The sequence below is a fragment of the Mus musculus genome, chromosome 3, assembly GCF_000001635.26.
Source record: "Mus musculus strain C57BL/6J chromosome 3, GRCm38.p6 C57BL/6J".
In the NCBI taxonomy this organism is placed as follows: Eukaryota; Metazoa; Chordata; class Mammalia; order Rodentia; family Muridae; genus Mus; species Mus musculus.
The window spans coordinates 60,617,840-60,630,018 of record NC_000069.6 but is presented as its reverse complement, the minus strand read 5'-3'; the positions used below and the strand labels follow the sequence as shown (position 1 = coordinate 60,630,018).

Sequence of the window (12,179 nt, the reverse complement as noted above, 5' to 3'; positions counted from 1 at the left end):
ACACACACACACATTTCTCATCTACCACTGAAAATCCTAGAGCACTAGTGGAGCAGAGAACTGAGCTGTTTTAGAAAGCACTGGTCAGTTCTATCAGTTATAGTCATTTAGCTTCGTAGCATCTAGAGATGACTGTTCAGAAAGGATTAACTGCCTTTCATACCATCTTTTAAAACCAGAAAACTTATACATGACTATGTTCATAAAGATACACAAAATGACGTGAAGTTTAGAGGAATAATTGACTACTCAATCTCAGGCACACAAATATACTTAAGAAAGAGAAGTTTTATTAGGGCAATTTCGCTTTATTTTTCCATACAGCAAAGTCAACTACTGCAGTAATAATAAAGTAAGCATAAAACAAATTGCAGCCCTAGACAAAATACATAATTTTAAGCCACTACAAGCAGAAAGTAAGTTGTGATTACATAATCGTAAAACCAAGCTCACTGTCCTTTCGGCAGATGAAGGTGGGTGGGTTGCTGGTAAGTGCAACATCAGTAGCCAGCTGCAGTGACAGCTGGGCAACCAAGTCATTAAACAAGTGGCCATTGTCACATTTTGCTCTTTTGCTTCTGAGTTGAAAATTAAAACTGTGAAATTTGAACTTCTTTTTTTTTTTTTTTTTTTTTTTCCACCTGCGGAAAGAACATGATCTACAGCAATTAAAAAACAATCACAGAACAACTACAGGTGTGCTGTTTGGTTTGCCTGTTTATGGTTAAAATTTTGTGAAAGTCAATAGTTATTTTCAAGATTTCATTTTGTGAACATTAAACCACTGAAATTGGTAGATATCGATCTGAATAATATATGTCCTTAGCATAGTTCTTTCTCTCTTTTTGTTGAAGTTTTAAACATGCAGTAGTTTTGAAAACAATGTAAGGGATATCTGATCCATGATTTCATCTTAGTGGCTGAAGTACCTGCTATTTTTTGGTAATGATCTTCAGGCAGATTTGGCCCAATGGAGTTTTGTCAGTCATGAGATCTTGGAAGGATGGCAAATCTTTCCAGCTGAAAAATCCTGGCAAACTACAAGCTGTCCACAAAAAGCAAAGCGACGTGTTTGAAGGGTATGGAGTGCTAACTCTGTGCCACTTTTGCAAGCAATTTTGCTCAGTCTGTCATTTCATTAGCCTTAACAAAACTCCTTGTAATTATAGACGTTTTTATTCAAAATAAGATCTTGCTATTATACAGGTTTCTCTCTTTTGACTATATACAGAAGTGCAAAAAGTCAACCTTCTCTCTAGACTTTCCAACATGCTAAATTGCAGCATCATCAACCCTCAAGAGTTTGCACACACGCTAAAATTCTCATTACGTAAACTTTGAGTATTTGGATTATCAACAAAAAGTCCCTTGTTCTATTTATTGATTATGCAGCTTATTTATAACAAGGCCTGATATTCAGGGATTTCAAAAATATTAAACAATACTTTAACATTTGAAATGGATACAGTAGAAAATAAATTTTATTCTAATATCTAGGATCTAGATCTTCTCATAATAACTAATTACAAACAAAATAAATCATCAAAATATTACTCAATTGTCTGCCAGGATTGTTGCCATAGCAACAACTTAACTTCTTACTTAGCAATGATTATATATTTATAAGATATCCATATAAAAGATCTTTGTTCTTTTAATGAAAACTAGACAAGAACAATGACTGACATTCTTACACTGTAATATTAAATCAGTAAAATATAAATCATTTAGTTAACAATAATACGGATATTCATATGACACTACATGTAATTTAAAACTGAGTATGTTATGAAGAAAAAACTACTTTAATTTTTTTGTATTTTGAAAAATTCATTGGTAAAATCTAATAAAACAATAGTCTAAAAACTGAAATGGTATTCAACTGTTAATAGAAAATGAAAATCCAATAAATGTAGGAAATGAAAAACTACATTTTAACAAGAAAAATAAGTAATATTCTATAACGTAACTAACTACAATAACATGTGAAGTCACCATTACTCTCTTAACACGATTGAAATTACATTGGTATGGGTTCCAACCCGTAATGTAATAATCTAAGGCTTTAATAGATGTACAGTACAATCAGGAAAATCAACACATCAGTCTTATATTAGAAAGCATCTCTCTCAAGCATAAAAACTTGCAGTAAACTTGGAAGTATGGAAAGTTCTATAACAGAACTCTCACTTCTCCCATTCCACACTAGAACTGCCAGTGACCTGGCCCCTACTCAGCGATTTTAGAACTGCTGAACAGAGCAAAAATAGCCTTTCCTAGCTGCAACATCCAAACCACAAAAAAGGGGAATTCCTTTGGATGAATCCATTCTTAAAAACTGAATGCACATCTATTTTTAAAATTTTTTAAAAGGCTTTCTAAGGCTATAAGCAGTTAATCTGAACAAAAGAATCACATATAAAATTCACCCATGTACTTAACCCACCCAATTACTAGGTTAATTAAACATTTCCCATTTTCATATTTTGGTTTATCATGCATCTGATGACAGTGCTGTTCTCTTTGTTTAGAGTCACTATTTTGAATGTGACTGTGATGAAGCGTTTAAGCAAACGTGAACCCATTTCTGCAAAGCATTTATAGTCTTTTGACTTTTGACAGAGGCTATAAATAGAAGCAAAATAATTTCCTCAAACATTTTTTGTTATTGTGTCTCAGAAATGGCATATCCCTTTTGAATAACATGTTATATAGTAGAGTATGCATAAATATTACACTACAATGCATTAAAATAATTTTATATATCTATCATATATATCTCCAGTATGTGAAAGGTTATCTGTATTGAGTTTGTGTTGTGCTGTCTATTGTTACTGTAAAGTTAAATTGGCCATTTCTGAGACAGCTTTGGTTTCAAAAACAAAAAAGAAAAGAATGGTGCCCTTTGATTGATTAGTACTAGCAAATAAGCAACAAAATGTGGCTCCAGAAACAATAACACTGAAGAAATAATACTCTAATTTGATGTACAGTCTATGGCACTTCATGAGAATCCTTAACAACATGGTACTTAAAGCCATGGTGTGCTTTAAAATATACACAGTTGTGGTTTTGCTTGGCACATTCATCTGTCAGTTCCCTCCCTCACCATGTCGTACAATCTATTACAGTAAAAATATTACTCTCAAACAAAAATGACTCTGCATGCGCGCTCTCAGCTCTAACGGCGATTTTAAATACAAGGTGCACCTTGGTTACTTGTAAACCTTGAAAGAAATAAACTTATTTTTAAAAAATTATATCTTGGTCTACAGACGTACCAATACATAATAGAATCATGGTCACACCATAGTCTGTCTTTTCAAGATGGCATGAATATATAGGAAACTAATTACGTATGCATATTTTAATGCATAACTCTGTGCTACAAAAGAAAGACAATGTTGTTGTTTTAGATAGGAATATCACCTCAGCACAAATACCAACTGAATGTACAAAGTGTGTAGGCAACAGTGTGCAGCAGGTTCCCATGTTGTCGTTTCTTCTGGTTAACATGCAATATGTGGATGTCTTGTGGCTGAGGGATTTTTGTATGTGTTGCTTGACGGTATATACAATATGGCTAATGACGTCGTCCTTACTCTAATCAAGCACACTGTCCTTTCCTCTTTGTATGATCTAGAATAGGAAAAGAGACAGTCTTTGTTCAAACATATAAATAATTACTTAAAGCATTTTTCAATATATAGTAATATACGTATACCACATACACACAGACACATACACACACACTCCACACACATCTTGATACATGGTCAACATGTTGACAAAAACTCCTTTAAACATATAACCAACAGAGTAGTGTGCTTATTTCATGCACTTGACCGACTATGAAGAAACAACATTTTAACCCTCCCTCCTTTTTTGAGACAGGATCTAACTGTATATCCTGCCTAACCTGGAGCGTGTTATATAGACCAGGCTCTTCTTGAATTCACTGAAATCCACTCATATTTGCTTCCAACATGCTGGGATTAAAGGTACGTACCATCATATCTGGCCAGAACTACTCTGAGAAAGTTACAAATGGACAAATCTTTTTCTTAAATAACTGTTAACTGCAACATATCTTTGGCAGGGATCCTCAGTCGTACATTTTGTCTTTAAATGCCTCTCCCTCTGACCTCCTTTCTCTCTCTTCTGGAACCTATATGTCTGGCTCTTGCTATGGATTCCTGCCACTCTTTTTTTTAACTACCATTGTAGATCTGACCTGTGCTCTGTTCCTACTTCAATTCAAGGTCTCTCCTCTTACACTAGCCTTCCCTGTGCAAATGCCTTCTTTTATAACTACTGAGAAGAGAAGCTCGCGTACCTCTGCCTCAACTGAAGCACATTCCAAGCTCTCCCATTTTCATACAGAGCTGTGAGATCATTCACATCATTGCAACACTAACGTGGAAACGAACACAAAGCAGTGCCAAACCTTACTTGCCAACACGTCATTGAGCTTCTCAAAGGAAAAAACAAAAGACCCAGCATCTGCCCACTGACAGGACTGAGTTTTAAATAGCTCTTTGTAAATAAAACATAAGTATACTAATGTGGGAGAACTGTGGCCAAAACTGAAGGTCCCATACAGCCCAAAATCCTGCTCTGTGGCTTTAAGGTATCTTCTTAAGGTAAGTTCATCAAATTTGACTCATGGTTTCTAATTACTTTTGCTATATTATATTTGTGTTTATATTTATTTGTAATATGAAATAAAAACTCAAAATATATTATCCTTCAATATTTTGTATTTTAAATATTAACATATTCCACAAATATAGAGTGGTTATACTGCATAATAAACTTACTGTTTTGTGACGACAGCTCTACATCTGGGTAACATACTTGTGGCTAGTCAGATGTTCGGCAGATATTATGGGTATCTAGCAAATAAAAAATCGTTTAATGAATGATCCATGCAAGCAAGCCAACCACCAAGAGGTGAGAACATCTTAATATTAAACTTATATAAACAGTGAGATTCAGCTGTGAAGTGACAGCCCTCATCTGGTCAACATGACATTAAGTTAACGAAAATGTAAATGCCATAGAAGCAAATCACTGCTTGTAATCTCCATGTTAAATACTAGTCTCCAAATGTTACCAGTACTTAGGAAGGAATAGAAGTACAGCTATCAAAACTGCATGCAGAGCCTTTGTTAAAAGAAGCCCTTTTTGTTGGCCTACACACACGCGCGCGCACGCACACACCCCTTAATAATAATAATAATAATAATAATAATAATAATAATAATAATAATAGCAATAATACTGAAATCAAGAGTAAAAAATGCCTTGGCTAATTTTGTGAAAGCAAGTTTCTAACATTTCATTCAGATCAAAGTGTTTAACTTTTGTCTCAAATGAAAACATTACAAAATAGTAATTAAAAAATAACTTGGAAAGAGAATAGGTTTTCTCCTGAGCAGACTTCAGCATTTCTACTACACATTTCACTGCATTTAAATAGGCAAGTAAGTATCAGACAGCTGGAGAAAAAAACACAAAAGAAACTGGTACAGAGGTTACTTTTTCCAATATACAAGAGCCAGGAAATTGGATTTGTGATTTGATTCTCTTTCAAGCTCCAATTAAAGACTGGTAAGTGGGAGAGGTAGCCCCACAGCTTGAGTGTAGCCGAGGCCTGAGGACACTGGTTCTAACAACACTGACTTGTTTTTGGTTGTGTGGCCCTAAGCAAAGCAACTGGTGAGTGCATTTCAACTTATTCTGTCCAATGCACTAACTCCATTTCAGAAAGTCTGTTGGGGTAGCAATGAACTCACGCTCCTGAAGGTTTTTGCTATTGTTTTAATTTAAATATCCTCGATTATCTCCATCTACTAAAAACGATGTTTCACTATGTGCCTTTTAACCGTTGTTTCTTCGCTGACATTTTACACAGTTTTACAGCAATGGCAAATGGCACAAAACTGTGCTCCGAGCATAACGAAGCTTCTCATACCATTGTTCCTGCTGCTGCAGGCAGGATGTTGCACCCAACAGTGTAGAAGCATCAAGGATGGGGCTGTTGAAACATACCAAGGACCTTCAACACCACTCAATGCAGATGAAGGGCCAGCTATAAACTTCTGCATGCATGCAGGCTGAATTTTGTGGCATGAGCTATTTCCAGCATTGCTAATGTACTGTAGGCATATACATATGTATGTATATGTAGATATAATATATGTGTGTATATATATATATCCATTCCCTTTTCTTTGGTTGTAAAATAGTAATAGTATGAAGACCCAAGAATTATGCATGAAATGGTCACAGCACAATGCAAGAAGTGTCCCTTACAACCCAAGTGGCCAAGGGCATGTTGAATTTGCTTTGCTATAGTTGTGCTTACACCAGCAATTCTATAGTCATATATGGTATGCACACGAGCCTCCAGCATCGTTTACCTGCACCATAAATTGTCTCCACCAAATCCACTTAAAACAACTATCATGCCACATATGCACACGCTCTTGTCCTTATAGATGAGTCTTACGTGTTTGCATAAATCCAAGGCTATTTTGATAAGTTTGAAAAACTAATTATGTTTTTCAAAGAAATATTTAAGGCTTGTCTGGAACTTAAAATTAAATCCATTTGGAACTATATTCTTGAAACTTATTAATGACTATATTAATAGCTGAAAATTCATCAAAAGATGATATATTGAAAAAAACGAGAAGGTGTCTGTTCCTCATTGTAATAACAGTTGGTGTACTTGTCCCAGGGGCGCTGCACTGAGTCCATCTGACAAGGCTTCTCCTTACTCTCCCGAGGCCCCGTCTAACCTCAGTCAGTGGGCCATGTGTAACCTGCTTTAGTGCCTTTCATACATCACCAACCCTAGTGAACTGTGCTATCCTAACATACATATCTGAATATTCAAGGGCAGATTTACTTCTAAAATGTGAGCTTAATTAGTTCAGAGCTAGAAAATATTTTTGTACAGAAAATGCTGGTGGGAGTCATGGCATTCTAAAATTTAAATACCTTAAATGACCATTTTGCTTTAACTAGCCCATTCTTGTCCATATCATTTAAATTTAAGTAGGTCCTATCTGCTTAAAAGAATTCTGCATGTTTCTTTCCTCCATATTTTAACTGAGCACAGAATAACTGTTATTTATCATACATGATTTCTTTTACTTTCAATACCTCCAACATTTATTCAGGTTAACTGTAGAAATGACATCCTTTAATTTCATTTTTCATTTAAAATAGCAAGAATCATAGCTGAAAGATGTTGCATATAAAAGTAATTAATTTTAGTAAGCAATTTGCTTATCAAAATTTATATTGTAAAAAACAACCATTTATAAGAGTGGTCATTTGTGGCATAGAAATGCATTTATATTTTTTCTTTTTTATTAAAAATTTAGGAAAGAACTAAAAAACTATATATCAGATGCTTTAAGAATAACCTCATAATTGCTTTTATTTTGGTTGGCCAAAGTACAGACTAGTTAAGAAAAATGAGAATTGCTTGTGTAAATATCAGTTTAGTAGCTTCAGAAACAGAGCTGCGAAAACTTTGGAGCACTTATAAATGGCATAAAAGGAATCTGCTATTGTCATAAAGGGAATGTGTAGGCCAACAAGAGGTATCTTTGAAAACCCATGCTCGTGAAAGCACCCTCTACAGCTCTCCCATACACAGCTCCCACTGAGCAGAATGGGAGTTCCATGTGCTAATGTTAAAGCGGTTGGACTGGGTCCTATTAAGAGTTGGTTTTAAGAAACAAAGCTGTAAATTAGCAAACCTGGTTGGCTGTGGCTGTTGCAGCGAAGGGAACACTTGTGGCAGATGTTGTTGCTGCGGACACAGTGGCTGGCGTAGCACCGTGCACCATGGGAACTTTCGGAGGGAAAATCATATAAGCAAACATACAGAAGAGTGTAGCAATATGGAAACCATGGCAACATGGAGGAGATCATTGGGCATGGTATTTATCATAGCAAGAAGCCATGTGACAGGACATCATCACCAGCGAGTGACATGCAATCACAGCGCAAAGCAGGACAACATTCCAAGGAGAGAAAGGAAGGGAGGAATGAAAGAGAAAAAAAAAGGGGAGGGGAAAAAAAGCTTGTTACCATTAAATCAAGAAAATTGACACAAACAGGCTTAATTTGCTACGTTAAAAAAACAAGAATTTTATATAGTGTTTATAGACATTAAAATATAAATAAAATATAGGTATTTACTTTGTACAGTTAGCCATTTGAATAAAAGTTCTTTTTTTATTATTCACTATTATGAAAATATACAATCATTACTTTTACGAGATAGACTTGTTTTTATATACCAGAACTCAAAGTCCAATCAAAATCCACTAATAGTGAGTAAAGGAGACTTGTGTGGAAAGAAAACATTTATGTGGGACCATGTCAATTAAATAGAAAATAGCATTTAATTGACAAGTGTTAGTAAAAGGGAAATGGACTTGCCCAATAGATAAAAGTTAAACTTAGCAGTGGATTTTGAGGGGCTGTGAGCTGCACCATAGGTTTAAGATAATCAAGAAACAAAGCTGGCACCTACCAACACTTGTAGCGGGTGTCATGCACAATATTGAGCCTGCCCATCATGCATTGCAACAGGAAGGTGGATTTGAAAAGGGAAAAGAATTAAAACATCCCATCACACGTGTAATTAGGAAATTCATTTGAACAAAGAAGAAAACTTGTTATTCTGGGAACAGGGGCATGTACATGTCAGCACGGTCAAATCACACAGTAGATGATAGCACAGTGGTCGTTAGAACTAGTCCCGAGGGGGAGTGAAAGCCAGTTCACTGTGTGCTGCTATACTCTGTTTCTCTCAGCTGCTGCCTATAAGCAGAGGACTTCCAAGAAAATTTACACCTATTCAATTCTCTAGAAGAAATTCTGTAATGCCCTTGTTTTAACCCAGCTGCTAGCTCTCTTACTGGTCTGCTACTCCCCAATCCGACACATGAATGCATTAATGTTTCCTTTAGACTAAACACCCTGAATAAATAGAAATCATATTTCCTATTAAAATGCTAAAAACTTCAATGCATGAGACAGAGTGAACAGAAGGTCATTTTAGCTCCTGGGCTTTGTCTCTGTGCTCACTGTAGGAGCAACCATACAGACACAGACAAGGTTGTAACCATCCAGACAAAAAACTTTATTTAGAGGCCTGTGAAGTAATAAACAATATGCAAAAAAACCCTGAAAATTTATTTCTTTCGTTTAGAATTCAAATGCACAAAATGTACTGTGGGGGAGCATACTTTCTTAGGACTCTCAAACTAGTTTATCTGATGCTATCTGGCAAAAGAGACTGATTTTTAGTGTTAGATCCACAAGACTTCTGAGATTAGCCAATGTTTACAAAAACTCAAAGGCAAGAATTTGCTAATTAGACTTTGATAAAATCCCTGAGTGGGAGATAATGAGGATGCACAGGTCTCACGTGTGGGGTCTGAATGTGAGAACTCAGTGTAAATGCCACATTCATAGCTCCTCTTGTTCTCTGGCACACACATACTGAAAACCTGACTATTTTTACCAAGTACACACCACACTCACATATGGAGAACCTGTTCTGACTACAAGATTATTTTAGAATTCTAAGTTTTAAAATATAAAATGATTTTGTATTTCTATCTAAATCTTTGAAATCTTGGCACACCCGGTTTAAATACTAGCAGCATCTGTGATGAACATTTGTTGGAAAAAATATCTGCCAACTGAGTCCTGTCAGAGATGGTTTTACACAACAAACTGCCATTGAGAAACATAACTGAAATGCAGATCACTCAACTGGCATTGCAGTTACATCTGCAGTTATTGCTATCTGACCATGGACAGCGAGGGCAGATTAAACTCAGTACTGAATCTAGAGAAGCAAGCTAATATCCTATAGGGATGCAGTACATAAGACACTTGAGTAGATTTGTAATTTGCTAGTACTATTGTATAAAGACTTGTGAAAGGGCAACAAGAACAACAAAACAGACCACTAACAAAGACTATAATTTGAGACAACACAGTAAGCGCAACTTAATGCTGGGTCTAGATTCTGTGTAAGCGCTGCCCTCCAGGGCAGGAGGACTGGGAAAGAAAACGGCAAAGGAAAATGAAGGGGCAGAGTGTGTTGCCTAAGGAACACTGAAGCCCTTCAAATATTATTAAAGTTAAAGGTTTTGAATTGAGTACGATGCTACTGTTTTCGTACTGTATTCCATTCTCTTATGCACAACTGAGCCTGCGCGTGCTGGAAGTGAGCTGACCTTTCTCCATAACCTTAGCTTGTCCTGACTGAATTTTAGTTGGGGTTATCATCCTCATTATCATCGTAACCGATGCACACAGTTTCAGAAGGGATTTGTAGCAAATAAACACAAGGCAGCGATGGCAATACTAGCTGGGGTGCAGTAACTCACAAGTGTGGACACGGTGCTGTAGGACCCTCTTACCCAAACCAAAAGCCATTTTTGAAATGACCATAATATTCATCTTTACTTCCAATGGGTTAATTTACTAATGATGCCCAAATAGTCAATTTAAAGTTTCCCTCGGTTTTTCACACAAGACAAAATTTAAGCTAATATGTTGATCAACTCCCAATTTCCCCTAGAAAGATGTTTACACAGCAGAATGGTGTGGTTCTGAGAAATGTGTCACTGTGATTACATTATCTTTTAAATTAAAATTTTGATTATCTGTGTGAATATAAAAATACTTATATAAAATAAGTAAATTAAAGGTATAGCTAAGGAGAAAAACATAAATAGAAGAGAGAAAATGTTATAGTCAGGAATCTAATTGGAATGTCTTTGTGATAATTTTTGCTTATTTAAGTTGATAGTAAGAACTATAAAGATAATTTGACATACTCTAAAAATAATAAATATTGTTTTACTACTTAAAAATTTGCAGTCAATAAATTGTTAAAACTGAGATTCAATTATGTAATAGTTTCCTTATTTTTACTATTTATAAATATTTCAACATAAATTTTAAAAACTATAAATATTTATACTTATATTGATTATAATAAAAGCAACAGGTGAAAGATTTCTCTGCCTCGCTGGTCCAAACATCTACATCACCATCTAACAGTTTCCTGGCCTTTTCTTTATTTCTAGTAGTAGTGTAATGTGAGCCAACATATTAGTTGTCTTAAACTAGTTTAGCTCTTTAAAAAACTGTCTGATGGCACTGGCTGAGAGAAATATGATAGGTAGAGAGAAGTGATATGCTTCCAAGGAAGTTAAAATCATTATGGAAAACTGAAGATGGAGAACATGGAAGTCTGTGGAGCCATGAGTTGTTGGGGCCGAGGGCCATTCCTTCCCATCGCCTTGCCATTGGAAGATTCTTAAGGCACAGACTACATATGAGCTTATGAGCTTGGTCCAGGATGCTTGTATTCAAGGTCTTGCAAACATGTAATGGCTAAGGTGAATCATGGGGACTGAATGAAAATAGGAGAACATCTTCAAACCTGGGCTACACAGGGTAAGAGACAGAGGGGGAAAGATACTAGAGGATAGCCTCAAAATTCTCTCAGGAATGGTCTTTACTTCCTTCAGGTCCAGTGAAGTTAGAACTTGCCTTTATTTATATTTAAGGCAAAAATAAAATCAAATAAAATCAGTGTCACTGAAAGTCTTATTTCTGGCATATCAAAGGGGTTAAATTAATTTCTATGACATAAACGGGCTGTAGATTATAGCTGGTCTGTTTATGATCAGCTTAATTCTGAAGATTAAAGATAAAACAAGAAACTGTGTAGCTAAAACTGAAAAATCAATTAAATGAGCAAAAAACCCCACTGAACTTAATAAAGCAGTTATACTTAATATATTTTAAATAAGATAAAGGGCATAAAAAAAGGTGTGGAGTTTGGGGATTTGTAAGGGCTGTATTCTGAAATTCCTTTTAATGCAGTTATATGACAGGCTCATAGCTATTGAGAAACAAGCCCAGTTCCCTTAAAGTTCTGCTAAAAGTTTCCAGAGCCATGTAACTTATGACAAATCGCTACACTTCACTAGGCCCCATATTTCTCACTGGGAGCATGGACAGTCAAGCCAAACTTTGGGTTTGAGGAAAAAAAGGAGAGAAGACATCTAAGAGGTATTTGGCAGGCAATTACTGAGTCATTACTCAGCCAATGGTGACTC

At 35.6% G+C, this 12,179-nt stretch overlaps 1 protein-coding gene across 49 annotated transcripts in view; it reads right to left on the bottom strand.

Annotated features, from left to right (window-relative positions):
* Window positions 1–268: 268 nt before the first annotated feature.
* Mbnl1 (muscleblind like splicing factor 1) overlaps window positions 269–12,179 on the bottom strand; it is a 157,192-nt gene continuing 145,281 nt past the window's right edge. For 22 of the 49 annotated variants that reach the window (XM_006501798.4, XM_030252724.1, XM_030252702.1 and 19 more), the window contains 4 exons: window positions 8,561–8,596; window positions 7,779–7,873; window positions 4,821–4,895; window positions 269–3,639 (listed from right to left, as the gene is read on the bottom strand). In XM_006501798.4, the coding sequence (XP_006501861.1) occupies window positions 4,839–4,895; window positions 7,779–7,873; window positions 8,561–8,596 (188 nt within the window). In that variant the 3' untranslated portion in view covers window positions 269–3,639; window positions 4,821–4,838. The remainder of the gene's footprint in view (window positions 3,640–4,820; window positions 4,896–7,778; window positions 7,874–8,560; window positions 8,597–12,179) is intronic. The other 27 variants (XM_030252725.1, XM_030252722.1, XM_030252703.1 and 24 more) reach the window with 5 other exon arrangements.